This window comes from Etheostoma spectabile, chromosome 24 (genome assembly GCF_008692095.1).
Source record: "Etheostoma spectabile isolate EspeVRDwgs_2016 chromosome 24, UIUC_Espe_1.0, whole genome shotgun sequence".
Taxonomy (NCBI): domain Eukaryota; kingdom Metazoa; phylum Chordata; class Actinopteri; order Perciformes; family Percidae; genus Etheostoma; species Etheostoma spectabile.
The window spans coordinates 2,831,339-2,859,088 of record NC_045756.1 but is presented as its reverse complement, the minus strand read 5'-3'; the positions used below and the strand labels follow the sequence as shown (position 1 = coordinate 2,859,088).

The window sequence follows — 27,750 nt, the reverse complement described above, 5'->3', positions numbered from 1 at the left end:
ATTTTTTTGTACTAATGTTTTTTTTTTTTTTTCATAAGATAGCGCGAATAACTTTACATAGAACAGATTGTTCACATATTTTTTATTTTACTTTCAGTGGCCTTTCTATTTATTTTGTATCATTTTCTTTAACATGACGGTAGAGGGGCCGTATGTAGATGCTGCTGTTGAACGGAGACATATCAGAAGTTTCAGTTTACAGGAAAGTACTGATATTTTTCACTAAAATTGTTTTGGTGTTGTTATAACTTTCACTTTGGTGATAAATGTTATGTTTTAGACTGTTCCCTGTTTATTAAAAGAAAAACACTTTTTGCTGTCAAATCATTTCCATGTTATCCTTGCTTAAGAATAGAGAGCAGTGTTAATGATATCTCATCTCCATGACATGTTTTATCTGTTACACAAAATATCTGGCAGAAAAATTGCAATTGGATTTTTTTCCCCAAAGCGTTCAGCTTTAATAAACAGCCAGAATATACATTGTTTTGTGCCATGCTGTTGAAAGGCCTGCTAAGCAAAACTGGGTATGATCACAGTATGGTGTTGTTGGATTTCCATCCATCATCTGTTCCCACAGTCATATGCAGAACGGGAGACACGCGTGGCTAAGCTCCGGCCAACAAGATTATCAAAATCATCCAATAGACTTTGGATGGCAGTCACAGACATGATCACAACTAGCGGAGCTCGACACGACACACACGACACACACGACACACACGACACACACGACACACACGACACACACACCCCCCCACACACAACACCCACCACACACCCACCACACACACACACACACACACACACACACACACACACACACCACCCACACACCCACACACACACACACACACACACACACACACACACCACACACACACACACCCAACACACCACACCACACACCCACACACACAACACACACACACACACACACACACACACACACACACACACACACACACACACCACACACACCACACACACACACACACACACACCACACCAACACACACACACACACACACACACAACACAACACCACACACCACACACCAAACACACACACACACCACACACACACACACCTCTGTGCAGCTCTCCAAACCCGTCTCCACAGTGACAGAGAGCAGAGCTGAAAGAGAGAAAGCCAGTGTGGAGGAACAGCATAGGTCAGAGCACCCCAATGTGAAACTAACAAAACGCCTTCAGAGAAATAAAAGAATCAGAGGGAAATCCTACAGCCACAGCGGCAAAAAACCCAAGACCTTATAAAAGATGACAGCTTTGCAAGTTACAGCCTCCTCCTATCAGTAATTGCAGTGTAGCCAGGCAGTCATGACGTCTAATGCATTGTAAATTACGAGTTGTTACACAGAAACCATTAATTCTGCATGAAAACGGGCAACTGGGCACTGCTCTCCTCCATTGCTTTGCTTTCCCATGTGCGATTAAATTGAACTATTTGGTCATTCATTATTCAGAAAGAAGGCCAAGTGAATAACAATAATGCAATAATTTGCTGATTCCCCTAAGGGGAAATGGTCTTTTCGTTTGCCCCGCTTCTGGAAGAGGTCGACACTTCCAGCACCCTCTGGAGAGCTGTTTGAGGAGGAGGAGGGGGGAAGTTAATGGATCTCAGTTAGAGGGACAGTGTGCAGAAAATCAATACATAATCAATAAAAATTTCTTTGAGCAAATTGCAAAAATATCAGATTTTTGTTGACCAATATTGCATTTGCTATTTAAATTGCAATTATCTCTGTATCTTCTGTGGATACAGGCTGGTACTTCTGACCTATTATAGATATGATATACAAGATATGACTGTACCAAGCATATTAAAGTTTTTGTTTCTACATTAATGATTAGATAGCATAATGTATTTACTTGGTAAGTCGCTGTCTGACAATGTTTTGATGATGACCCTTAACGCTCCTGTTAGCAGCTCTGCACCTAAACTGCTTAAGCTAACATTTACGTTGGACCGACAAATCCCAGATATATTATATGTATCTATACTTCACCAGCTACCTCCTCCAAATGCTGAAGCTTCATTTCATTGAAGTGTTGATATTATCGCAATGCGGACCTAGACAATTCTGCATCGACGGACCATAATCGATTATTGCCTACTGGTGTTACTTGTTGATGTTCCGGTCGCTGTTTTTTTGTTTCTGTCTTTTATCTGTTGTGTTCAAACGCTGCTACATTCAGAAAGTGTCTTTTTTAAGAGCAGATACAATAAGAAGGAGAGTTCATGTATGTCTGACTGCTTGAATTGTTGATGAAAACCATGTTTTGCTAATAATACTGAGGAGGTGATGGATCTTGAGGACAGAAGACAGGATAATCATAATGGAATCGTACGACCGGTGAAGATTCACACCCTTAGCTGATATGACACGACTCAAACTGCAGGTGATCACTCAGATCATGCTTCTATAGAAGCGTCTCCACTCTGTAGGTCCCTGCTGTTGAACGACTAAAACATGCAGTGCACTGGCGGCTGTACAGTGGTGGTAAACAGTGATGTGCTTTTTCACTCACAAAACACTATTTGTCTGAATACAGACACCAGGGGCTCGGTCAGCCCCGACAAAACAAAGCAAAGTGTCGTTTTAAACAAAAACGGGGGTGCGTTGGACACCCTGCTGTGTGCGCAATCACGCTTCCTACATACACAAGTGCGAGGCGGCCTTGTGTGGAAGTCTGTCTTAACTGCTTTGAGTTATATATATTGGATAAATGTTTTGCTTACATTTCCCACTATGTCATGTATATTTAGCATTTTGTTACTGTCATTCTGTCAGTTCAACAGCCACAAGGTTGCAAACGGGGAAGCAAAGTATTGGAAAAACCCAACATTAGCATGGAGTATTGTCCAGCTGTGTGTATTAAAGGAAAATTCAGCCTTGGATATCTGAAAGTTGTCATCATGATTGTGTGCTAAGAGGAAGTCATTTTCTTTACTTTCCCGGATTTGTATTTCCCACACAACAGCAGAATGCGTCTAAACCTGATGATGTCAATCCCAGGTGGTCGAATGGCTATATGAGATATGCTTGCCAACTAGTCCACAATTTAGCAGTACTTGTGATTGCGGCCATGCCCCTTACTCAGCAGAGAAATTGGTATCTCTTTGTCTTTTATGATGAATTCCTCCCTGTATGACGCTTGAATGTTGATGCAAAAAGACTTTGAGTGACTGACACCAAATCCTGGTGAGGAACGGCAGAGCAGGTTTGCCAAACACAAAATTAAACCAATGGCGGTATTGGTTGGAAAAAAAGCTCAATTTAACATATACTAAAGCAGCATTTTCTAAGGGAGACTGACAAAACAGCATATGTTCCCTGGGGGTACCCATATGACACTGCACGCTGTGACAAATAGCAACCCACGAGCTGACAGATTTTCCCTTTAAACGGCGTTGACAAGAAAAAGCAGCGGAAAAAGCGTAAGTGCATTGAAATGAATGAGTTAATAAGCTGGTTTGAAATACACTTCTCTATTGGGCTCTTTACAAACGTCATTCATCGCAGACGCATACAGTTTCTCTCATCTGGGAGAGCCTTTTTCTACCATGAAATCAAACTCCCAATCACTTCCAGGACAAAAATATATGATGTACCTCGGGGGAATCTGGTCTTGACCAAGGGCTTCTTCCAGATTAATTTTAGCCCCAAACATATCATCCTATTTGACACTACAAGTCAGAATAGCATCAAGTTATTTAGTGTGGAACTAAGATCTCACATTTCAAAAGATAAATTCCGTGTGTGACATTGGCCAATGGACTCTGACAGACAGGACGCACACACACACACACACACACACACACACACACACACACACACACACACACACACACACACACACACACACACACACACACACACACACACACACACACACACACACACACACACACACACACACACACACACACACACACACACACACACACACACACACACACACACACACACGGGTTAAATGAGTTAAACCGCAGCATGTTACATTCATGCCCAGGGGCTTGCTTCCGCTCTCAGGATATCAATACGATGTAGTTCCCAACACAGCACAGGCCTACATAAAGCGCCTATTTATATAAAGGGAAGGGCAGTGAAAAGGTTCACTGTTTAATAGTGATGTACTGTGATCAATAGTTTTATTAGTTAAAAATATTGATTTTTTTTGGGACCTACAGCATCATAAGGAGGAAATTCTCAGGGGCTCCTATTAAAACACACTCAACAGCAGTGGTAGAGTATGATGAGGAACTGATTAGCTGCCTCTATTCTGGAAATAGCTTTCCAAATTTTGAACATGTGTAGGAGCTTTAGTGCCAGACAATGATTTATATCAAGATTGGGCTTTATCAAACCGAGGCAGCCACAGTCTGCCAAAGAGAAAAATGGAAATTGTAAGATGAAATCAAGCAAGCTGAGATCAATTAACAGCGTTTTCAGAAGTACAGAATCAGTTCTATCACGCTCAGTGCACCCAACTACATCGCCACACCCGTGTTCATCACTGTCATCTCCAATCACCCTTGTGTCGAGTACCCATTTTGATGCCTAATTCAGATTAAACCACTATATTCCATGTCATAGGTAATGTGTGGAGGACAGTGGGTCATTTTTTTAAAAAATTAAAATGAACATTCTCCCCCCCCCCGCCACAATATCAGTATCTGGTCATGCGCCAGTACACAGGCTTAAATGAGAGAATTTGGCAGGGCTGACGGTATTAATGACCCAGGCGGCGGTGCAAGGTTGAAAGCCACAGTGCTCACAGAAGAGATGGGTTTGCTTCTCTGGTATTATACTCCATGGCAAGAAACAACGCGAAGAAGTATTGATGTAACCACTTCAAGGAGCAGTGTAATTCTAGAGAAGAGGATCAGTCCTGTAGGAGGGAGATGGGTTTGAGATCTGTGGCATTCTTGTTTCAAAGCAACTGTCAAAATAACTCTAGAAATGGATTTCCAGAGGCTTAGGCATACTGTTCACAGCAAGCAAAGACACTGGCCGGGAATTGTTGTTATATGACCCCTCGACCAGAAGGTAACATCCCAATGAGCAGCTTGCCACCATTTCTAATGACCCTTTCATACAATGAAAATTCAGTGGCAGTATGTAACAGAGTGATAAAGCGCAGCATGGTGACACTCATCCCTTTATGCAATGAAACAGAAGGCTGATGGATTTCACTAGCTCATGTTAAGTGATGGAGATTAGCAACCAGATAAATCACTGGACTTGATATTAGGCTATAAAATGCACAATGCTTTTATTTACTTATCTGGGTGTATGCTGTCTCTGCCTTGCTCTATTATTGTCTGTCTCTCTCACACACACACACACACACACACACACACACACACACACACACACACACATAACTCAGACACAATTAATCCAACTTTAAAATTAAATACTGACATGCACTGGAAACGAAGAAATTAAGTCCATGAATAATATCAGACTGGAGCTGTAACCTGGCACAATAGGTAGCAGCTCCATGCAACGCTCCCTGGATGCTCCACAGTAATTCCATCCGAAAAGACAAACTGAAACGTGAATCTTCGAGAACAAGTTTGAAATGCCACTGTTACCACCGGACAGTTCAATAGAATTGGATTTCTTTCGAAACAGCCTCCTTCGCCGTAGGGGGCCGCATCAACTGCCACAGCAAAAGGTCAAATAGGGGATCCATCCAGAAAACGCCACATAGGACTTAGCGTGCCTTAACTCAATTTCACTTCCTAAAACAGCATCCGTCCGGCGGCGGAGAGCGAGCAATTAGTGCCTAGAAGGCGTGCAGCACACCACACAACGAATAAACGCGGAATTGTTTTCAGCATTTCTGCACACCCACCTGTCTTGTTCTCCGTGTCCCGTCGTTAGAACTTGTCCTAGCAGCCGAGCCGCGTCCGCCCCACACCGCGCGGATTCCTCCTCTGCTCTGCTCTGCTCGGCGTCTCGCGCAGCGCCGCACGCTCCTTCTGGAGTGGAGGGGCCGGCTGCAGCCGGCGGAGGACAGCAGGCGCCGCTGTCCAATCAGCGGCCGCCGTTTGGGGAGGATTGCAGCCAATCGGCCCCGGCCGGGAGCGGGGAGCGTGACGCTGCTTTGTTTAACGGGAGATTTGATTTCAAGCAACGGAGCGGCCGCTTGTCATGCTCGGGTGATCCGACGGCATCGCATCTGGACAAAAAAATAAAAACCCACGTCCCGCTTTAACTGCAGGAGAGCTTTCAAGGGAGTTGAATGGTTGACTGCTCCTGTTAAGGACATCCTTATTTGATTGAGCAGAATTGAATTGTAAAGGAGAAGTATTTTCAAACCCACTTTGCAATCATTCTGAAAAAAATGGGATTGTAGGCTACTTTGAGTAGATCACTAGCAAATTGTCAACAATTTGACAATCGACTTATCATTTTAGTTTAGTTCTTCTCCCTTTTTGCTGGTCTAGCTTTTTTCTTTCTTTTCCAGTAAACTAAATCTAAGTGAGGAAATAAATCCCTCTGACTTTGTTCATAATTTCTGATCCTTCATAATGAATTCCTCAGTTAATTGTGTAATAATTGGCAGAATTATTATTAATTAAAATAAGCATCATTTGCGGACCTGAATCCCTCCTCCTCTCCAGACCTGTAATGAAAAGATATCTTCTGCATGGCTGAGTTGGACCCACCAAGAGGTTACTGTGTTTCCTCCAAACAATGTTTTTATTAGAGAGTTGTCAGGAAATGTAACAAATGTCCTTGGTCATATTCAACCCAGGACCATGGTAAAATATTGCATCAAACCTTCCTAAAATGCCATGTGAGCTGAATTATAAAAATAACTTTACACCATACGTTGTGTTTATCAGAGCTAACTAGCCCAGAGAACAGATAACTGTATTTGAGGGACTCTGCAAAAGAATTTTAATAGAAATACAACTGAAAACATTAACCCTATCAGACCTGAGGTCAGTTTTACAATTCATTGTCCGTCTGGTTTTACTTTCTAAAAAAGCTTGTAAAACATTAACCCTGTTGTACACAGTCACTCTACAAAGGTATTTTTGTTTTTCAGGATAAATTGGGCCGATAGAATGTGTGTGCTGCAGTGAGGTATGCGTTGGTTGTTAAAAGTTTAGGGCAGTTGAGGGGGGGATTCATTTTATGTAGCAGGCCTGTGTCTTTTAATGTGCATATGGCGATGTGGTCCCGGTTATAGGACAGACCCGGGAACATGTGAACCTGGTCTTTAGGCTTTGGGAATCTACCAGGCTGGGCTGCAGAACACCCTGTTGAGCTTATGGGTAAATCTGCATTTCCATTTCAAACCTGAACACCGTTTTGGGTATCTTCAACGGCCGTACACTGGGCAGTTTTATTATTGTTGCCTCTTCTTTCTGATTGGATGGGCAGTTGTCTGGGTTTGTAATTATTAGGAAGAAGGATACAACAAATAAAATACTGCATCTTTGAATCGTCAATAAAAACACTACAGGGGGAAAATAGTCCAATTAAAAAAGATGCCAAACTGCATTTCAGGAGAGGATACTGAATTGTGGAAACAGCAACAGTGCTTCCCCAACTTAAAGGAGCTGTCAGCACAATGTAGCATGACGACCTCCAGTGAAATTCTTTTTGCTGGTTTAATTAACATTGCAGTATATTCTTGTTGCAGCCAATTACCCATAGTGTTCAAACTGTAACTGAGAAGGAGAACAAAATCTGTCAGAGGTGACAAAAGCCACCTAATGGAAAAATCTGTAACTCCTACATCAGGCCTGCTCTCAGTGAAAATCAATACGCCTTTTGCCAAAGAGATCTCAGCTGAACTGTGTTATCTAGCTAGGCCATATATCAAACTAGCCAGAAATACAAAGGGGACACAGCTAAGTACCAATACTGCTCCCGCGTGTCCGTGCACCTACTAATTAAAAAGTCATATGTCGAGTTCATGAAGCTTTATTTCAACCATAAAGACATAATAGAAAATGGGAAACCTCTTTGTTCAGACACAAAAGAAAGCTGGCAGCCAATCATTCAAAGAAAAACAGTTTGTAATTAATGCACATATTAAAAAGTTTAAAATATAGCCCTGTTTTGATCAGTCAGCAAAAACATAGATATGCATACTACGTAAAATACAAGAAAAAATAACCACTTTCCATTTCTCTGCACACCAGGTGCATTCAATCAAACAAAGCTAAATATTGAATAAAAGAGCAGGAGAACAATTTTAAAACCCAGTACAAAAACACTCGATTGAAATCAGAGCAGTTCATCTCTCCATGGACATAAATATGAAATTACAAAGCTGCTTGATTGTTAGCTGAATGGGCCGAGGGGGTTCAAGCGTTGTCGCTGTCATCGTCGTCGTAGTATCTGTTCCTCTTGATCTGCTCCTCCACTGTCAGGGCGTCGTTGTCGTCGTCTGCCCACAGAGAAGTGCCACCGCTGCCTGCTCTGTAGTTTGAGGCAAAGCTGTCACTGCTCTCATCCCTTCCCCTCACATCTTTATCTGGGCTTTCTCTCGCCGCCATCCCAAAATCCAAAAGGTCGTCCAGCGTCGACACCGGAGGCGTCTCCCCGGCAGATTGACTGAAGATGTCGCATCTGAAATCAGATAGCAAGCTGGAGCTGCTGGTGCTTAGGCCGGCGAAAATGTCCTCGAGGAAGCTTGATGTGCTAATCTTTGGCTCGGCGGCCTCATTTTTGAAAGTGAACGGTCCCTCGGCTGTGTCTGTGAAGAAATTTGTGTCTGTGGCTTCAGTACATTTGGCACCCGCTGGCACAAAAACATCATCCCTCTGTGCCAATTGCCGCTCATCGCTTGGCATCCATTTTGATTCTTCACAGTGGAAGAAATCGGTTGTTGTATCTGTAAAACAAAGTGACTGTTTTTTCTTCTCCTCATCCTTGATAAGCCCTTGAAACAGGATATCACGCTCCAGCTGGGTCTGGCCATAATTATTGTTGTTGTTGGAGTTTGCATTTAGTGCCTCTCCTGCAGTGGCCTGCTCATCTATTAAAGTGACCTTTACCGCCTCCCCATTGTTCATTCCGTCATTCTGTTCTTTATCTATCTCCTCCTGGCTTGCCTTCTCACCCTCTGCACTTTCTATCTGCCCGTCATGTCCATTTATGTTCACTTGCTCCACCCTTTCTGCACTTTTCTCTCCATTCTCCTGCGGCACGTTCATGCTCTCCACAGCTCCGCCACCATTCCCTTCGCTTTGTTCCTTCTCTTCCACTCCAGGGTGCACTTCAGAGTCCATTTCAGAACCCACTGGTGCCACAGCCCCGGAGCCACTGTTTGACTCTTTGGTTTCTCGAGTGCGAGTGACACTTGTTTGTTCCTCATCGACTGCTAGGGGGGAGGCCGAAGCCTGTGACTGTGCTGGAGTCTCTTCAGGATTTTTCACATTCTCTGTTGAACAGGTACTCTGTTGCATCTTAGCATTTCCCTGGTGTCCATTTTGTACTTTAGCTGCAGGGCTGTTGGTCTCTTTTGATGAAGGCCTCATCGGCTGAATGAGTGGTTCATTTTCCTGAGCTGAGCCCTCCCTGGGGGGCCACGATGGCTTAACCAACTTCAACTCTTCCTCAATGTTGAAGGGTTTCTTTGGAGATTCAGATTGAGGAGGCCAAATTACAGACATCTTGGTGGTGAGCCTTTTGCTTTCCTCCTCGGATTTTCTTTCGTCATCATCCTTAATAACTAGTGTGCTCTGAGCGGCAGGACATCTGGAATCCATGACTTTCTTCTTGGGGGACGGCGATTTGACTTTTGTGTTTTCAGCTGATTTCTCCTGGATCTTACTATTCCATAGTTCTTTGTGTGGTTTCTGTCCAAATCCCTCGTCATAATTTCCTTTGGATTTGAACAGCTGCGTGTAGTGTGGCTTGCAGTACATTCGTCCATGGAGAGAGGCATAGTTACCAAGACTATTAAAGAAAGAAGAAAGAAAGAAAACAAGAGGTTAGAGGTGGGCAAACAGTGGAAAAAAGGTGACTGCTCATAAACGCACAAAAGTACAAAAAACAATGAAAACAATGTGTTTTTGCTTGTACTAAGTACAAATATGTGTGTGTGTTAGTTTGTGTGTGTGTGTGTGTGTGTGTGTGTGTGTGTGTATGACAGAAAGGTGTGCCAGATGTTTGTTGGATGACCATACAGATGTTTTTTTGTGTTTGTGTTTTTCAATGTTAACCTGTTGATTGTTAGAGCAGACGATGCAAGATAAATTTCATCTTATCGCTTGTCCTATCTTCTGTTTTTTAAAGACTCTTTCACTTAACAAAAGAAAAACGAGTCCCTATGTCTCACTGAAATATTACTTGTTTGGTGAATGTGTCTTGTATGAAGTGTTATTTGATATTTTGACTAGAAATGAGATGTATGGACTTGGTAACATTTTGCTTTTTGGCAGTGAAGAGAGTCCAGACGAATGCTTTAGCTGGGTTGGGTGAAGTAGCTTTACCTTAGTTTGCCTCTGCAGTGCTCACAGCAAAAGCAGTTTTTATGGAAGTTTTGTTTGTCTGCGATCAGCAATTCCATCGGGTACACCCTCTTCCGACACACCCTGCACAGTTCGGACTCTGGAACTCGAATTTTCTGCAAAGAAATGAGGTGACACTTTAATTTACAGGGTTGTCATTTCCCTTGTTATTTCCCAGGACATTTCCTGGAGAGAACCATGTAATTTAATACAAAATCATAGGCAATATAAAGATGTTCAGTTGGTACATATCTAATTCATTTTTTTAGTTTAACCTAAAGCAGTGTTTCCCCAACCTTTTAGGCTTTTGACCCCTCCATAGATACATAATTAAATAATTCTAGGAAAGTCCAAAGAAATTAACAAAAGTTTGTACAACAGAAATCAAATTTCGGTTATTCACAGAGCTCTTATCAGGAATGTAAAAATCATTGTTAGGAGAGTGTTACCAATCAACCAGCAGACAAAATAACGCTGTAACACACGATGTGGACCCTTCTTCTGCATGTGTCAGAATATGTACTGCTCTGGAATTAGCATCTGCATTAGAATTTATGTCTAAAAATGGCTTGTTTTTGAAGGTCTGAGAGTCATTTTCAAAATTACTGCAACAGCTACAAAAATGTCAATAATTGAAGGTTTTAACATGTTACTTTAGTTTAAAAATCCACTTCATGAACGTGGAATAAAAGCTGAAGGCTTGTCTTTAACTGAAGAATAACAAAATTGTTTATCTTCTTGCTGGAGACATTTCAAGCAGTTCTCTGCATCACACACCCAGGCATAAGAAATGTAAGTTTAATGTGCTGCCGTCATAACCAGAAGCATAAATGAAAAAGGTCAAAGTTTGACCGATGAAGATCAAATAATCTGTGAAAGTGCTAGCACCTAAACCGCGAGCAGCTCAGAGCTTCAGTGTGAACACATCTAAAGGAAATCATGCCGTGTAAACAACTGTCAAACAAAACGTTAGTGCTTCTTTACTTGTCCGCACAATGCACTCGATGCTTGAAACGCCACACACACAATGCATGTTAAACACACCGTCACGCCTAGTATCCTCATGCTGCACAGCTCGGTTTACCCGTCACGACAGTCTCCTGCTGGCGTGTCACAATCTGTGAAGTTCTCTGCTCCGTGACACTGAAGCCCAGATTCTGGAAAACTCCTTGGCTCTCGGCCCACGACTGCTGGAAGTTTCTCAGCAGTTCCTCGGCGGAGGCCTCGGCGGGCACGCCGACTGTTGGAACGTTGCCTCTCACCACGTCAGCGTAGGACGGAGGGTTACCGCGGGTCAGGGAGTTCTCCGAATGCATCTGACTCGTCGTCTCACTTATCAGGTTTCCAAAGTTGTCGACGCTGCAGAATTGCTCAGTGACTGCTGTCGTTCCAGAGTGACCCCCCGATACGGAGCAAGCTGATTCAGATTCTCTTCTTTCTATCTGCTCTCTCAACTCTCGGGCAGCCTGTGAACTATGCTCTCCGGTCTCAAACACATCCTTTATTGCTTTGACGTTGAATGAATGGATTTCAGTGTCAGTTCTTGGCGGGTCAGCCTCCGCATCCTCTGTATCACTCCCCAGCCTCTCGGTGATGGCAATAGGCTCCTTTCTGGAGTACACTTTGGGTTGTGGAGATTCAAACTTATTCACTAGCTTTGACAGATCCACTCTGGGGAGATCCTCTTTCAAAAGGTCTATAGTCACAGCCGGGGCGCCTTCCTCGGCGTCGGGTCCCAGTCGTTCGGGGATATCGATGGGATCTTTCCGCATGTATGTCCTGCTCACCTCCGCCTTCTGCGCCTCCTCAAAGAAAGACTTTTTATCCCTCACAGTCATCATGGAGTCCCCCATTTCTGCAACTTCTGCCAACTTTTGCTCATCTCCGTCTACGGGAGTCGCCCTGTCGCTAAACGGGGAGGACTCCTCTCTTTCAGCTGCGAAGCACTCCGACAGCGGCATTGGAGGCGGAGGGGTAACGCCGCGGGGAAGCTTGGAGGTGGTGTCCCGCAGTTTCATCAGCTTCTCCGAGCGGCTCAGGGTGGGAGATGGCGTGGCCCTGCTGAAGCTACTGGTGGGCGTGTACGTCTTGCGTGGAGGAGGCGGAGGTGTCCCGACTGACTTGTAGGGCGGAGGAGAAGGGGTCACTCTGAGCGGCGAGTCTATCCTCCGTGACTCAATACTTATAAACGTGGGCGACGGAGTGCGGATACTTGCTAACGGGGAGGGCACTCTCGGATCAGCCGCCTCACTCATCTCCTGACACACTTTTCTCTCTTGCAGTGATCTTTTCTCTTCCACTACTTTCTTTTCACTTTTGGACGAGCCGATACTGATCTTTGATATCTTCGCAGTCGCTCCGTTGATGACGCTCTGGTCTGGTTTCGGAGGCACTGGCGGCCCTTCTTTCTCTTTCCCGTGCTTCTCCACAGCGGTTGAGTTTTCCTCCAAAAAAGTGAGCTTTGCTTGAAACATATTTTTCATATACACTATCATTTCTTTCAGCTTTTTCTTACTTTGGTGTTTAGCAATTTCACTTAAATTATGTTTCTCGTCTGAGCCCATGGCCCAGTCAGGGAGTTCGCTGATAATCATCCTGACGGTGTTGGAGTCTATTTTGCTCGGTGTGCCTTCGAGCTCTTTTACTTGAGCGAGCAGCTTCTGCATCATATTACATTTCTCCAAATTGGTGATTTCTTCTGAATGAGCCTCGTTTTTAGGGGCTGCTTTCCCAGTCCCTTGCGCAGACACATCCTTAGGTTCACCTTTTAACTTTACTGTCTTTATCTGCATTCTGTTTGTTTCTGCTGCTTGTACCTTGCTTTGTTTTTGCACCTGAACGTTCTCTTGCCTCTGATGGCATTGCTGTCCCACACTCTCAGTCACAACCTCCTCGTGTCTCTGAATGTGCTCGGCCTTCATGCTCTGCTGACTGTGGGAGACAGATACATGGCCTTGATAAGCTGCTGATGTTATCTTAGCCACCTTAGGCATTAAAACAGTAACGGATGGTGACTGCTTTACTTCACTCTCATTCCTTTGCACCGGCTTTTCCTTTTCCACGTTAATTTCCACTTCAACTCCCTTTATAGGTGGGCTCACGTAACTTTTCTTCTCCTTTTCTTTCACTTCTGTTTTCATCTCGGTTCTCGCTGACGTCAGCTGGCTGCTTTTCTGATACACTTTTGTTTCACTTTTCTGTGACACATTGCTTTTCTCTTGCTGTAAATGCATTTCACTTTTCATTTCACTGGCACATTTCTCCTCTGTCTTCTCTGTTGGCATCTTAAAGGTTTTCACCTTGAAATTTGGAGTTACCTTTGGAATTTTAGTGGGTTGAGAGGGAGTTATTTTCCCCTCCTGTGTCAGAGGCACATTGATATTCTTTACATCTTCAGCTTTCAATGTGACCGCAGTCTGCCTTTGAAGATTTACATTTTGCTGGACAGCGCTTTGTGTGGCAGTGACAGACCTGCTGCTGGATTCCTTAATAGACTGCTGCTGCTCGCTGACTGAAGAAGTGATCACGCTCGAGCATGACTGGACCTTAATATTTGAGGCCTCGCGATGACATTGAGCAGCAGAAAAAGTCTGATTCTGGGGCGCTGTTTGACTCTTTTTAGCACCAGTTGAGGAAAGTATTTTTTCTGATGAGTGCTCGCTGGCAACATGCTTTTTATCTACGGACACATTTGTAACTCCAGATGCTGATTTCTTATTTACCACTGACATCACGGGCTTGCTCAAAGGGATCTGGGAAGGGGTTTTCTTGGCAGGCGATATTGTTTCTTTGGAAACGCTCTTGGCTTCTTCGCTCTTTGCTTTTGTCGCTTCCATGGTCACTGTCTGTGTGCTCTGTGCTGCAGAAGGCTCTGGACTAGCAGCAGTGGCTGATATATTTATTGGCGGAGAGGTGGGAGTTGTGACATTACTTCTCGCTATTTCTTCTTTCTCCGTTTGTTGCCGATACCTTTCCTCTGCAAGCATGAGCGGGGTTTTAAATTTGCGAGCGTAAGGCCTAGGCTTTGAGGTTGGAGCGGGTTCAGGAGGTGGAGGCAGTTTAATAGGAGGGACAAACACTTTTTTAGGTGGCTGTGGGCTCTCTTTTGGCTTCACAGCCGGGATGCTTGGGATTTTTGTTGTCGACCCCGTTGTTAATTCGGACTGCATCTGCTTGCTTGTTTCGATCAGCTGGCTAGTTTCCTTTTTCACTTCTTGAACTTGAGCTGCTTTTCCCCGCTCTGTTGACGCCGTTTCTGCTTGATCAGAAGGGAGCTGTGGTGGAGGTGGAGGTGGTGGAGGAGTTGGCTGCTTTTTCTGCCATTTGGGTTTAATGTGTACGGGCTGCTTCTGTGTTTCTGGCTGCTTGGGCACTTTGAATAAAGGCTTGCCAATAGGTTTGCCCAGCTTTGCAGGCGGAAGCTGAGGCATTGCATTAAGCTCTTGCTGCGAGGGAGGCGGAGGGAGAAAATCTTGTCCACCCACAGAGGGCGGAGGCGGAGGAGTTGGAGGAGGAGGGAAAAAGTCAGGGTCAGACCTGCATTCCATGGGAGGCGGAGGCGGTGGAGGTGGGAGGTCGCTGTCCTGCCTCATGATAGATGGGGGGGACGCTGGGCTCCCCAGCACTGGTGATGGCGGAGGAGGGAGGGAGAGCTCAGACTCTGAGGGTGGAGGAGGTGAAGAGGGAGGAGGAGGGAAGTGAATCTCCGGCTTTCCCTTTTTGATTACCCCTTTCCCTCTCACGTCAAGGCTCTGGTAATTACTCTTCATATTTTTGATGTTATGCTTTTGTGTGATAGCCTTACTCTCCGTTTGCTTTTGAGACATTTGCTCGGAGACATTTTGCTTGTGTGTGACAGTTTTCTCCGTCACTGTAGTCTGCACCTGTTTGATTGTCTTGGTTTCACACATTTGCTTGTTTGAAATATTGGTCTGTGATGTGTTTTGCACCTCTTTCATCACACTCACATCCAATGCTTTTGTCTCCGTTTGATCATTATTAGTCATCTGTTTATTCTTTATCATAATAGGCTTAGGAGCGTGTGTTTTCTGCGGGGGTGGCACTTTCTGTTTCTGTTCTTTCATGCTCTTGTGTTGAGAGGCCCCAGCAGTACTGTCTGTTTTGGCTACATTAACAGAGTGGTCCTCCTGGGTTATTACCTGTGTTTTCACCGATTTGCTTTCGTGGTGCCTCTGTGTGTGCTTCTGTGACTCACCGCTCTGAGCGAGATTTTTCACAGCGGGGGCTGGATTGACTGCTACACTCTCACTCTTGGCTTCGTGTAAGCATTCATGCTCCGCTTGCTTTACAGTTAATGGATTTTTCACAGGCACTTTTGCTTTCTTGGGGAGATGCATGCGTTTCACATTTGAATATTGTTTCCTATGCATTAGATTCTTTATTGCCCCTCTAACGTCCCCTTTAACTACCTCCTCTTTTTCCACCTGCATTGTCTCCTGTCCTTCATAAAGACATTTTATAGATGTTTTCACATCTCCTTCCATGCTCCCCCTGCGCTGCATTTTGGGAGAAGTTGTGGGCTCTAACAAGAGCTGAATAGTGGCTTTGACATCCCCTTGTTCACTCACTTGATGCTGGTAAACCTTCTTTGCACTTGTTGCCTCCTGTAAGCTTTGCATGGCGATGTGGATGTCTCCTTTGAGAATCTGCTCTTTTTCAATCTCTTTCACCGCTTGCTTTGCCTCCTCCAGAGACTTCATGGTCCCTTTGATATCACCTGGCACTAGATCTTCAACAGTCGCTTCCGTATTGGTGGTTGCAGATTTCCCCAGTGACTCGAGAGCCCCTCTGATGTCCCCCCTGACAATTTCAGGCTTTTCCATTTCTTTGGCTTGATGCTGGGCCTCCTCCAGAGATCTCAAAGTAGTTGGGATGTCCCCCTTGACCACCTCCTCTTTCTCTATTACCACTTTCTGATTAATCGCTTGGGCCAGTGAATCCAGGGCTGCGCTCAGGTCACCTTTAACAATATCCCTTTTCTCTAGGTTTCTGTAGGCAACGGCAGGCTCCGTCATAAAGACTTTAACATTGCTGTGTACATCGCCAGGAACTATGTCATCCTTTGCCACCGTGCGACCAATCTGCTGCTGATTCTTCTGCAGCAAGATTTTGGTCACCTCGATGTCACCACCTATGATGTTCTCCTTTTCCGTCTTTCCCTGCGCGTCATCGGGTCCGTACTGAAGCTGCTTCAGGTAATCCAAGGCTCCCGACTCGATGCATGTGGAGTAAAAGCTGACGTTACCCCTCTCAGTGTCTCCAACCATTATCCTTTTCGAGTCTTCCCCTCCTGAGTTGGAGAGCAGACGATGAAGGGTTCTGCTCACATTTCCTTGAATGATATCCTCTTTCTCCATGCTAGCCCTCTCCGTTTTATTCAAGAGGGAATAGATAGTCATCCTCACGTCTCCTTTCTCATCCTCTTGAATGAGAATGCCACGCTTGGAGGAGCCTTCGCTCTTGAGCAGATTGTTCACGGCCTCTTGAATGTCACCGCGGACAATTTCCTCTTTCGCCACATTGATTTCCCTTTCCTGGTTGAATAATTGCTTCACTGTGGTGTCGATGTTCCCCCGCTCCTCGCTGTCAATAGTTATCCCCCTTTCCGTGACCTCCCTGTGGTTTAGGAGGTTTATCATTATGTTGCTCAGATCCCCTCGGATAATTTCTTCTTTTTGGATTTGTGGAGCCTCCTGGTTCATGAGTTTGAACTTGGCCATGCGGACATCACCGATCTCATCTGCCTCAATAAGAACACCTTGGGAGTCCACCATTTTCTGACAGTAAAGCTCCTCAAGTGTCTCTTTGATGCTTTTACCAATTATTTCTGTCTTTTCCGTGCTGCTTTGGTTGAATTCATGAAACGGAGTGGATTCAAATAGCCATGTTGTCGTCTTCACATCGGCCTGTGGGATTTCCTCCTTTGTAGAAACCAGCTCTGTGCCGTCAGTCTCTCTGATGCTATCAAGAGGCTGCTTCTCAAAGAGCCACACGGACTGTTTGACATCTCCTTTCATCACTTCCTCTTTTGTCACTCTCTCCATGCCATCATACTCTGCGCCATCACCGTGGATCTCGTCCATTGTGCGCGTTTCAAACATCCATGTGGCAGATCTGACATCGCCCTTTTGGATTTCACTCACGCTAACAGTTCTGATGTACTTTTGGGACATCTCATCAGTCTCAAATCGCTGCTTGTTTGTCTTCACATCACCGCCTTGGATATCTGCAACTGTTTTTGACCTGACTTTTATTTCCTCTGTAATTTCATCCAGAGGTTGCGTTTCAAACCTCCACCTTGCAGAGCTGACGTCTCCTTTGTTAATGCCTTCCTCAGTCACAGCTTTAATAACATAGACCTCCTCTGAGTCTCTAATTGAATCCAGAGGCTTTGTCTCAAACTGCCACCGAGCCCCCACCACATCCCCTCTAATGATTTCTTCCTTGGTAACTGTAGTTACTTCATGATAATGGCCCTCTTTGTCGCGGATGGCGTACAGCGGCTGAGTTTCAAACATCATGGTGTAATTCTTCACATCCCCCCTCTCTACTTCATCTCTAAAGATACTAGTGAGTTTAGATATATCATTCTGAGTGGACTCCTCTTTAATTTGATCCAGAGAGAATGTCTCAAAAATGAAGCGGCCTTTGTCAACGTCACCCCCCTGTACGTCAGTCACAGTGCGACTTTCCCTCGCCTCTGTAGAATCATCGCAGATGGCATCAATAGGCTGATGCTCAAACTTCCAGGTACAGTCGACCACGTTTCCCCTCTGGATGTCCTCGGCCTGCTGTGTCTTCAACCTCTGCATTGTTTCCTTAGAGGTGGAGCTCATGATGTCAGAGGAGCGATTCTCAAAGATGCACTTCATCCTGGAAACATCGCCCGACTGGATGTCAATTTCCGTCACCCTCCTGAAGGAGGCGCTGTCCTCGCCTGTGATATTTTCCAGGTTCTCGGTTTCAAAGAGGAAGCGGGCCAGTCGCACATCTTTTCCTTGGACATCCTCTTGATTTACAGTGCAAGTTTTCAGAATGGTCTCAGACTCTGTATGGTCGTGTATGTTGTCAAGTGTCTGGGTCTCAAAGAGCCAAGTGCACGTTTTGACATCACCTTTTTGAACTTTCTCAATGTCGACCTCGCTCTTTTCCACCTTTTCATACAGAACATCCATCGGTTGGGTCTCAAATAGCCACCTGCAAGTCTTAACGTCCCCTTTCTCAATTTCAATATCTTCCTTAGTTTTGTGTTCTTCATCCTCAAAATGACTGGAACTTTTAATAGCATCAAGCGGTTGAGTCTCAAACAACCACTTGGCTGTTTTGACGTCCCCTGACTCGACCTCCTGCTTGGATACACCTTTTATGATCTGAAACCTATTGATGCTTTCATCAAACTCGTCGATAGGACGGGTTTCAAACATCCATCTGCAGCTGCGCACGTCACCCTTCACAATCTCCTCACGCCTCACAGTCCTCACCTCGTGGTAATGGCCAGAGCTGTCCTGCATTGCGTACATAGGGGTTGATTCAAAAAGAACTCTGTTGGATTCGACGGATCCACTTGTGACACCTTCAACCTGAATTCGCTGTGTTCCTTCACACTTGCTTAAATCCATGCTCTCAAACCTTTCTTTATAGTTTGTCACATCTCCTTTGTCGAGAGCTTCAACGTTCACAGTTCTTGTAATCTGCTTTTTCTCCTCCCTTATATTCTCCAATGGCTGGCTCTCAAAGACCCACTTTTGATGCCTCACGTCACCCTTTTCTTCTTCAGATGCGACCGTTTTCTTAAGTTTTCCCACTTCAAGCAGTTCTTTCAGATTTTCCATGGGTGCTGTTTCAAAAAGATGCCTGGCTGATTGAACGTCGCCTCCTACAATATCCTCTGAAAGTAAAGGTCTAGCATTGGCATTGTCTTTCAGAGTATCCATAGCCTGCGTCTCGAAAACCAGACAGTGCCTTCTTACATCAGCACCAATTATGTCTTCTTTTTGCTTCCTGGAACTCTCCCATTCCTCATCCTTAATGGTGTCAAGGGTCTTTGTCTCAAAAAGCCATCTACCTTTGTTCACGCCGCCTTGAATGTTGTCCTCCATTGATATACCACATATCAGTTTCACCATCGCAGGGTCTTGGTTAATGATATCGAGAGGCTGGGTTTCAAACATCCAGCGTGATGTCTTGACGTCTCCCTTCTCCGTCTCCTCCCTGCGGATGGTGGTGATCTCTAGCATCTCTCCCGAATCCCCCCTGATGACACACGTGGGCTGAGTCTCAAACATGCGAGTGGTTGTCTTCACATCCCCTTTGATCTCTTCCAGCTCAGACTTCAGGTTCAGGAAGTGGCTCTCCTCAATGGTTTCGGTTTTACCTAGGGAATCCAAATGCTGGGTCTCAAAGAGATATCTGGCGGTTTTCACATCCCCGCCGGTGATGCTTTCAGTGGTGACAACATGCATCTCCTGCTCGTCTTCCTGGTAGATCTTATTCAGATAATCGAGTGGCTGCGTCTCAAAAAGCCATGTAGCAGTGCGAACATCTCCTCTCGCGAGCTCAGCTGACTTTTGGGACTGCTCAGTTGAATTTGATGCCTCCGTCCCCAGAGCATCCATGGGCCGAGTCTCAAACATCCAAGCTGTGTGTCGGACATCTTTGCCAGCAATGATTTCCTGCTGCGCAATATTCTTTGCCTCGTCCTCTTCTGGGATGTCATCTTTGATCGTATCCAGCGGCTTGTTCTCAAACATCCAGCGCATGGACTGCACTTCGCCTCTAAGGATCTCCTCCCATTCCAGATCATCCCTGTCGGGGCTTGAACACTTACTCGAGCCGTTGCCGTCATTTTCAAACATATAGCATGCCTGCTGGACGTCTCCCACCATTTCCTCGCTTTCCAAAGCCTCCTTTTCTGCTTCGGTTAGCGTACTCAAGAACTCCTCTTCGAGGTTCTTGCGTACCTCTGGATGAATGTGCTTGGAGATGCGCTTGAGTTCAGCCAAGCTTTTGTGTTTAAAGTACTGCTCCTTGGTAACAGTATGCTTATGTTTGGAGGCTGGATCCTGATGCTGGGATGAGACGGACTCAGGGGTTTCCTGTAACAGGTTTGCAGGCGGGGGAGGGAAGCGCTCCATCATCTCATGCGCTACTGTCGAGGCAGACACTGCTGACGAGGCAGCGGCAGTCTTTACGGTGGAAGAGGTGTCATAGCTTGTCACGGTTGAAGCTTTGGAGGACTGACTAACTGGTGCCCATTGAAATTGGTTGACATCCACATCAACCTATGGTTCATATGTGGTTTGGTTAAGGAGAGAGGGACAGTGAGGATTGTTATGCAATTTGAAGATTGTTTCGTGTCATGAAAAGCACATAAATCAACAGCGTTGAACTATAGGTACAGAGTAATTCTGGAAAAGGAAGTGTCAACTTTCATCCTAAAATTATATTCATTATACATGTTATTTCTAGGACTTGTGCGGCTGAGTCATATTTATTTTCCAAATTGGGAAGCAACAAAAAACAAAACTAATTTGGATATAAATCAACAAATACAGACACGTCTCCAGTCTGTCAAACCCAGACATTTTCAGTGATGTTCCTTATTACTGAATTGATTGAAATATTCACTGACGATCACTTTAACTGCAGACAGAAACATGAGTTCCTGTTTGAATCTGGGTTTCCCTTTTGACACAGCATACAAAAAAGCTGCAGACGTTGGCTGTGTAATGACATGTGGTCTTTGATCCCATCCAATTTATTCTCAATCATCTCACAGCATGAGCAATTTTCATTTGATGATTTCATTATATGGCCTTGTCTTCATACTGATACCTACTGAAAAATCCAAACTATCACCTATTTGGATAAACAGACAGCATCATTACCTTAATTTCCTTGGCTGGTGCGGCTTCCTCAATCGTTTTTTCATACTGCTGCTTCAAAGCCTGAGTGGAAACCTTTGGTAGGTCCTCTCCTCCAACGAGCATAACTGAATTAGACACAAGAAGAAGGCTGCCTCATTAAGTCATTCGCGGTGAGGAAGCTCAGGGGGATTGGACAGAGAAATAAATCATTTCATTAAAAACCTGAGTAGTTTTCATTTTCTGAAACCATGCAGCGGTGATTGCCCAATTTCCACTTTCCAATATTTTGCCTTCCTTACTTTGCCCTGATTAGAATTGCTGCTATGCACTGAAAAGAAAATCATCTGCACTCCAGCTCATTTCCATAGCTCATCCCTTATTCAGCTGTAGTGGGAACAATCATTAATATACAGGACACAAGCAGTGGTGTGATAAAAACGTGCAAATTAGAATATAAAAGCAATGAGCGGAATAACCTGTTTCAGCGTAATGGTCCCCGTAACTGGCGGCCACATTGTTCTGGTGGAATCTTTGATCATGGATCACCTGTGAAAAGGTAAATCATTAGTAAACAGGCAAGTGGACCGCAGCCTCAAACTGTTTTCAATCACTGAGAATTTAAAGGCTTAGCGTGAGGCAATTTGTCTATATAGGGCACACACGAGTTCAGAAATAACCAAAGAACTGGGGTTATTAGCAGCCTGTCAGTGGAAAGATGCGACAATACAGCTGGTGAACAAATGGCGAGTGTCAGAGCCAGTACCTCTTGTTGGTTGTGATAGAGGGTTGTGTTAGGAAGGACCTCTCTGGCACTGCTTCTCACTGTCACCTCTGAGGAGCTTGACATCTCCTGTCAAACACAGAGAAATGGGTATGTGGAATCCCTATCACACGCACAAATGGGCGCACACACAAACACAGACACACACCGCTACGGTTTTATCACAGCACGAGCTGTAAGAAAACAACAGGTGAGTAAGTCATTTTCATATTGTGAAAAAGCATAATACTTCCCTTTGTGGCTTGCAGCAAATGTTTTCCTGTTACAGAGCTGCTTTCTAGGGAACTACTGAGTACAGGAGGATCTCAGTGTTTAAGAGGAAAAGCAGCCATTTTCCTCCAGTGAGATTCATGCAATTTGAACCAGATGAAAGAGAAGTATCCTATTTCAGCTTGTATCCACTGCTGTTAACATGAAAAATTGATTTGAGAAGTGCTCTTCACTTCTCAAATCACTTATGTCAGAATAATAATATATTTTGCTGATGTACAACAAGTTCTTAACCAGAGCAAAGATATTACACCTGTGAAGAAAAACCTGAGCTGAAAGTGATTTGCTGTTTCCACACAAACGCAATAACTCGATCAAACAGACACTTCCCCACACGGACCCCTCTGTAAAATTTTGCAGTCAGCAAGGTCCTTGAGCGCTCGATGAATCCACTCTGCTTCCCGCCTGAATGAGCAGATGGGGAGAATGCATGGAGGGGTGGAGTTGACCTTACTTCACTGAGATCCGGCCCCGCGCCAGGCGGCTAACGTGTTCTGACATTTTCCTCACGCACTCGATGACAGCGCCACATAGTCGAGCAAAGTTCAAGGTGCCCTTCTTTGATTTGACCAACAGTACATGAACGCCTCACAGCCAAAGCATCCCTGTTTTTTTTCCAATGTAGAGCTACAGTAGAATGTAAATCTTTCGTACTTCTGAACTGGTGAACAGACAGAAGAGCTCAGCAGGGGTGGACGAAGTGTTGACATCATTTAAAAGTACTAATACCACAGTGTAAAAATACTCTGTTACAAGTAAAAGCCCTGCATTGAAAATGTTATTTAAGTAAAAGTAGGTGAGTATCATCAGGGAAATGTACAAAAAAGTCCTCACATTTTAGAAACAGGAAACAATCAAAACAGTTCTGTCGATCAGTTAAATCGAGTGTTTAATGGTCTAATCATTTCAGCTGTACTTGTAGGCCGTTACCTTGTTGGGTATTTTAATTTATAATACAACGTTGTGTTTTATAAATGTGTTTTGTGTGCAAAAATCTTAATTTGAAAAGTAACGAGTAACTAAAGCTGTCAGATTAATGTAGTGATGTAGTGGAGTAAATATTACACAATTTCTCTCTGAAAAAAGTAGAAAGTACCGCAAATGTATACTTAAGTAGTACTTGAGTAAATGTACTTAGTTACACTCAACCACCGCAGCTCTGTCTTTTAAATTGCGTTGACTTTAAATAGGAAGGAAAAAATCCCTATCTTTAATAATTAATCATCTATGGAGAAGTTGCATATTCAATGATGGCATTATCGCATCACTTCATGCTCAGTGCAAACAATGTTCTAAAAGAGCCTGTTCAGCAGGGAACACACGTCCATTCTCACCTGGACAGTTCTCTGCTCAAAGTGAAACTGGGCGACGCTGGACTGAGAGGACGAGGAGGCCAACTCCTGCTTCTCAAACTGCTTCTTCACGCTGGCCAGGCCGCCGGGCAGCGAACAAGCCTCGGCCTCCTCCATCACCTATCAGCAGAAAACAGATAACGTGAAATCCAGCTGGAAACCCACGTGGATACCAGGTAGATCATAGATAAAACACACTGCAATACTACATCAGAGGAGTCTTAGGAGATTGGATTGGAACCCATCTCTGCTTTCATTGATTGTGAATATGTTATACATTCACTTATTCTAATGTTTAGGTGATTATTTTAATGGCTTTTAGGAGCAGTGTTGGCGTTCTTTTAAACGTGACATGAATGCTAAACAGGGGAGTGAGATGGTTCCCTTACACTCCTCTAGGAGGTGTAAAAGGCAAGAGGCAACAATTAAATGTAACGTACCTTTAATAATACTGAGAGATAGAAGTAAAATACAAAAAAAAGACACATTAGTGATAATACTGAGGACTAAGGAGGATAGAAAACCCACATAATGATACTTACTGTGTTTATTTCTGTCACCAATTTCGTAAATAGCTAAAATAGCAGGCAATACATTTAATTAATTTACTTTTTTCCATATCTACCCTGCAACAGAGCATGAAACATCAATAGAAAATTCAGTCCTTCAGATAAGTCTTAGTAACTCACTTGAATGGAAGAGAAAAAAAACAATTTTCAATACGTTTTATTGAGCTCCAGAAGGAATGAATCCTTTAAACTAGAATAGCACAAAAGAAGTACAAAAGCCTGATTTCTTGGCAAAGAAGAAGACTTTCTAAATCTAATCAGTATGGAGGATGCAGACCTCACACTACGAGATCTGGGCAAGAATGCTCACTGACTGTTTGATACAATAATCTCCTTTTGGGATTGTCAATTACTTCCCTAATAAAACATTTATGTGCAGGCGTCTGCATATATAGGTTTTGGGAAACTGCAATATAAGAAGATGCTTGCTGCTTTGTGTGTGTGTGTGTGTGTGTGTGTGTGTGTGTGTGTGTGTGTGTGTGTGTGTGTGTGTGTGTATGTGTGTGTGTGTGTGTGTGTTGAACACAATCACCCATAACCTTTCCTTTTTTTTGTAATGCAGATGAGTGGTACAATGCAATTTGCAAGTTATTGCAGAGGAGTTCAGATCAGTGACATTTTATGGCAGGGCACCATGTTATCAATATTTGACCACTTCTGGGTGCAATTGCAATATTGACATACCATGAAATAAACCTCTCTCATTTAAAATACATATAGAACGACATACTGTCCAACCTGTCCGCATTCAGACAGGTTCAGAGAGCAGGGAATCTTACCTGTCTCTACAGTTGCAATTTAGTATATATATATATATATATATATATATATATATGTACAGGTATCAGTAGGAGACAGGGCTGCTGGATGATGTATAGGTATAAAGGAAACACAAGATTCCTATACAAAAAGAATGAAGAAGATGTATTGAGGTTGTACGATGGGTTTTTTTTAACACTTGTGTGGTGTTCATATTTTTGTTACACAGCCAATGTTCCCGGGTCTGGTGGACTCACAACGTTATTATTAGGCTTTTAAATCACAACAGCCATAACAATTTACGTAAAAAATGCTTCATAGATGTTTCCTTTAGCTCAATTAACCAATGATAAGTACATCATGTATGGTTCACATTTGACGTTTACCCCTGTGAGATCACATTCATGATCATGTGATCATTTTATGTGACAAAGCATGGAAATTCAATTAAATAAAAGGTGAAAAAAAAGAAAGAAAAAAGAAACAGGATTTTTGATTATTCTTGGTGCTTATTTCTTAGAACTTAATCAGAACAGGTGAAAGTGCTTGAAATGTAACAATTTTGCAACTGTGTGTGAGAACAGCAGGAGCAGAAATAGTTTCATAACACCTCCATTTAAATACACTCTGGTCCAGAAGACCCCAGCACCTCATATGTAATAGTATTGTGTAAAATTAAGTTTTTTTTTAAGTTCTTCACAGAAAATGAGCCAAGGCCAATGACTTTGAGTTAGAAGAAATAATAGCATAATTAATCTTTTATCAAACATCGGCAACGGCCGACCACCAAACAAGGGTTAAGCATAATTTATGTGCATAATATATAACTATGTGTGTAATAAAAAGCAACGAGCCACTCGAGGCGGTGTTTTGCCGTGATGTTGGTGCAGCTGGAAATGTGTCCTGTGTCATGTTAACGACACGTCTCAAGCTTGGCCTTGAGTGGCTTGTTACCACGCAGAGCTGCAGCTCCCTGAAAGTCTCCACTAAGCTGCGTAGTAGAGGACAACTTTTAGTTATGGCTTTAACTACTCTTAATTAGTTTTTGAATTTTTGTCATTCTTTATCTAAACTTTTTTAATTTAGCTTCAGTTCTATTTGAGTCCTTTTTCGCTGATTTTACTTTTTTTTTATTACTGTAAAACACAGCTTGCAGCTGGTGTGTCTCGTCATGTACAAAGACTCCAGAAGGGGGCAGGTTGCCCTGTGGGAACACGCCGCAGCATGGCCTCGGGATTGACACGCTGGGCATAGATTGTTCATCACTTTACCCAGCAACAGATTCAAGAGCTGGATGTGAGGCTAAGTCTCACATCCAGCCCTTGAATCTGTGATCAAGGGCTGGATAGGAGTTGATGAATTGATCAGAAACCAGGGGATCCCCCGAAAGATACGTACATCTCAAAAGAGTAGAGTTAGAACAAAAACAGGACACAGCGCAGGAGTTACTACAAAAACAGTGTCAGGCTTTTGGTTGTACTTTAAATCTATCATCAGGAGCAGGTACAGGTGTCGGGAAACAACAGTTCATTTTTAGTTTTAAAGCTGACAGACATACTAAAACATAGTTCTTTCGACCTAGTGTTCAACACAACAAGCTCAAGTAGCCGAGGATTCAACACCTGCTTCTCTCACATATCACATTTCAAACGTCCGTTTCCCCTGTCACGGTGGTGAGTCAGCACTGAGAAACGAGGTGCAGAAGATATTTTCATCCTTTGTTATCGTTTTCTTGGATTAGGTAGGCACCAAAATCCTGGTTGCAGCTGTTGCCATGGTGCTGCTGCACGTCCTGCGATGCCCTGTTACACCCAGATAGGATCGCCGGTGCCCTGCAAAGTCCCGCCGCGTCCTGCCGTGCCTTGTAATGCCCTGCAGTACTCTTTTTTTTCGTTGTGACTGTTATTACCACTATTCATCACACCCCCAACCGGCCCCGTCAGACACCGCCAAGAGCCTGGGTCTGTCACAGGTTTCTTCCCAATAGGAAGTTTTCCCTCACCACTGTCGCACCAAATGCTCACTCTTGGGGGAATTACTGGAATTCTTGGGTCTTTGTAAATTACAGAGTGTGGTCTAGACCTGCTCTATTTGTAAAATGTCTTGAGATAAGTTGTTTCGAATTGATACTATAAATGGAATTGAATTAATTCCTCCTCCCTCCAAACAGGAATGCCTTGCAACACATATTCAGTTCAATCTGCACAAAACCTGAGTGTGGTCTTTTCTTAGATGAGGAACACAGTGTTACGTCCTGTAGCTGCAGCGCACCGGAGACAACACACACGCTTGGTTCTAGATACTGAGCTGGCTTACTGCAGTGGCCTGGGCTTACTGACGGCTCAGACTGGGTAATAAGCAGTTGCACATTTTGTTTTTCCCATCCTGTAAATATTCAAACATTTGTTCTGATATTTTTATTCCTATTAATATTATTATTTCATGTATATTGTATGTAGGTGTATATTGTATCCTAGTATTTCATTTATATTTATATTCTGTGCTGTATAACTGATGGACTGTATGTTTGTTGCTGTAACACCATCATTTCCCATTTTTTTTGGGATCAATACATATCTATCAATCTATCAATCTATCTATCTATCTATCTATCTATCTA

At 43.8% G+C, this 27,750-nt stretch overlaps 2 protein-coding genes across 4 annotated transcripts in view; both read right to left on the bottom strand.

The window, feature by feature from the left end:
• LOC116673841 (beta-1,3-galactosyltransferase 1) overlaps positions 1-6,046 on the bottom strand; it is a 91,763-nt gene extending 85,717 nt beyond the window's left edge. Inside the window, exon 1 of the mRNA XM_032506186.1 lies at positions 5,890-6,046. The gene's annotated coding sequence lies outside the window, so the exon portion shown is untranslated. The remainder of the gene's footprint in view (positions 1-5,889) is intronic.
• Positions 6,047-9,836: 3,790 nt separating this feature from the next.
• Positions 9,837-27,750, bottom strand: part of xirp2a (xin actin binding repeat containing 2a) — a 49,102-nt gene continuing 31,188 nt past the window's right edge. For 2 of the 3 annotated variants that reach the window (XM_032506076.1, XM_032506078.1), the window contains 7 exons: positions 23,785-23,922; positions 22,163-22,249; positions 21,876-21,945; positions 21,421-21,524; positions 11,598-20,814; positions 10,496-10,629; positions 9,837-9,959 (listed from right to left, as the gene is read on the bottom strand). In XM_032506076.1, coding sequence (XP_032361967.1) covers positions 10,535-10,629; positions 11,598-20,814; positions 21,421-21,524; positions 21,876-21,945; positions 22,163-22,249; positions 23,785-23,922 — 9,711 coding nt within the window. In that variant the 3' untranslated portion in view covers positions 9,837-9,959; positions 10,496-10,534. Of the gene's footprint in view, positions 9,960-10,495; positions 10,630-11,557; positions 20,815-21,420; positions 21,525-21,875; positions 21,946-22,162; positions 22,250-23,784; positions 23,923-27,750 lie in introns of those variants that run through there. The other variant, XM_032506077.1, reaches the window with a different exon arrangement.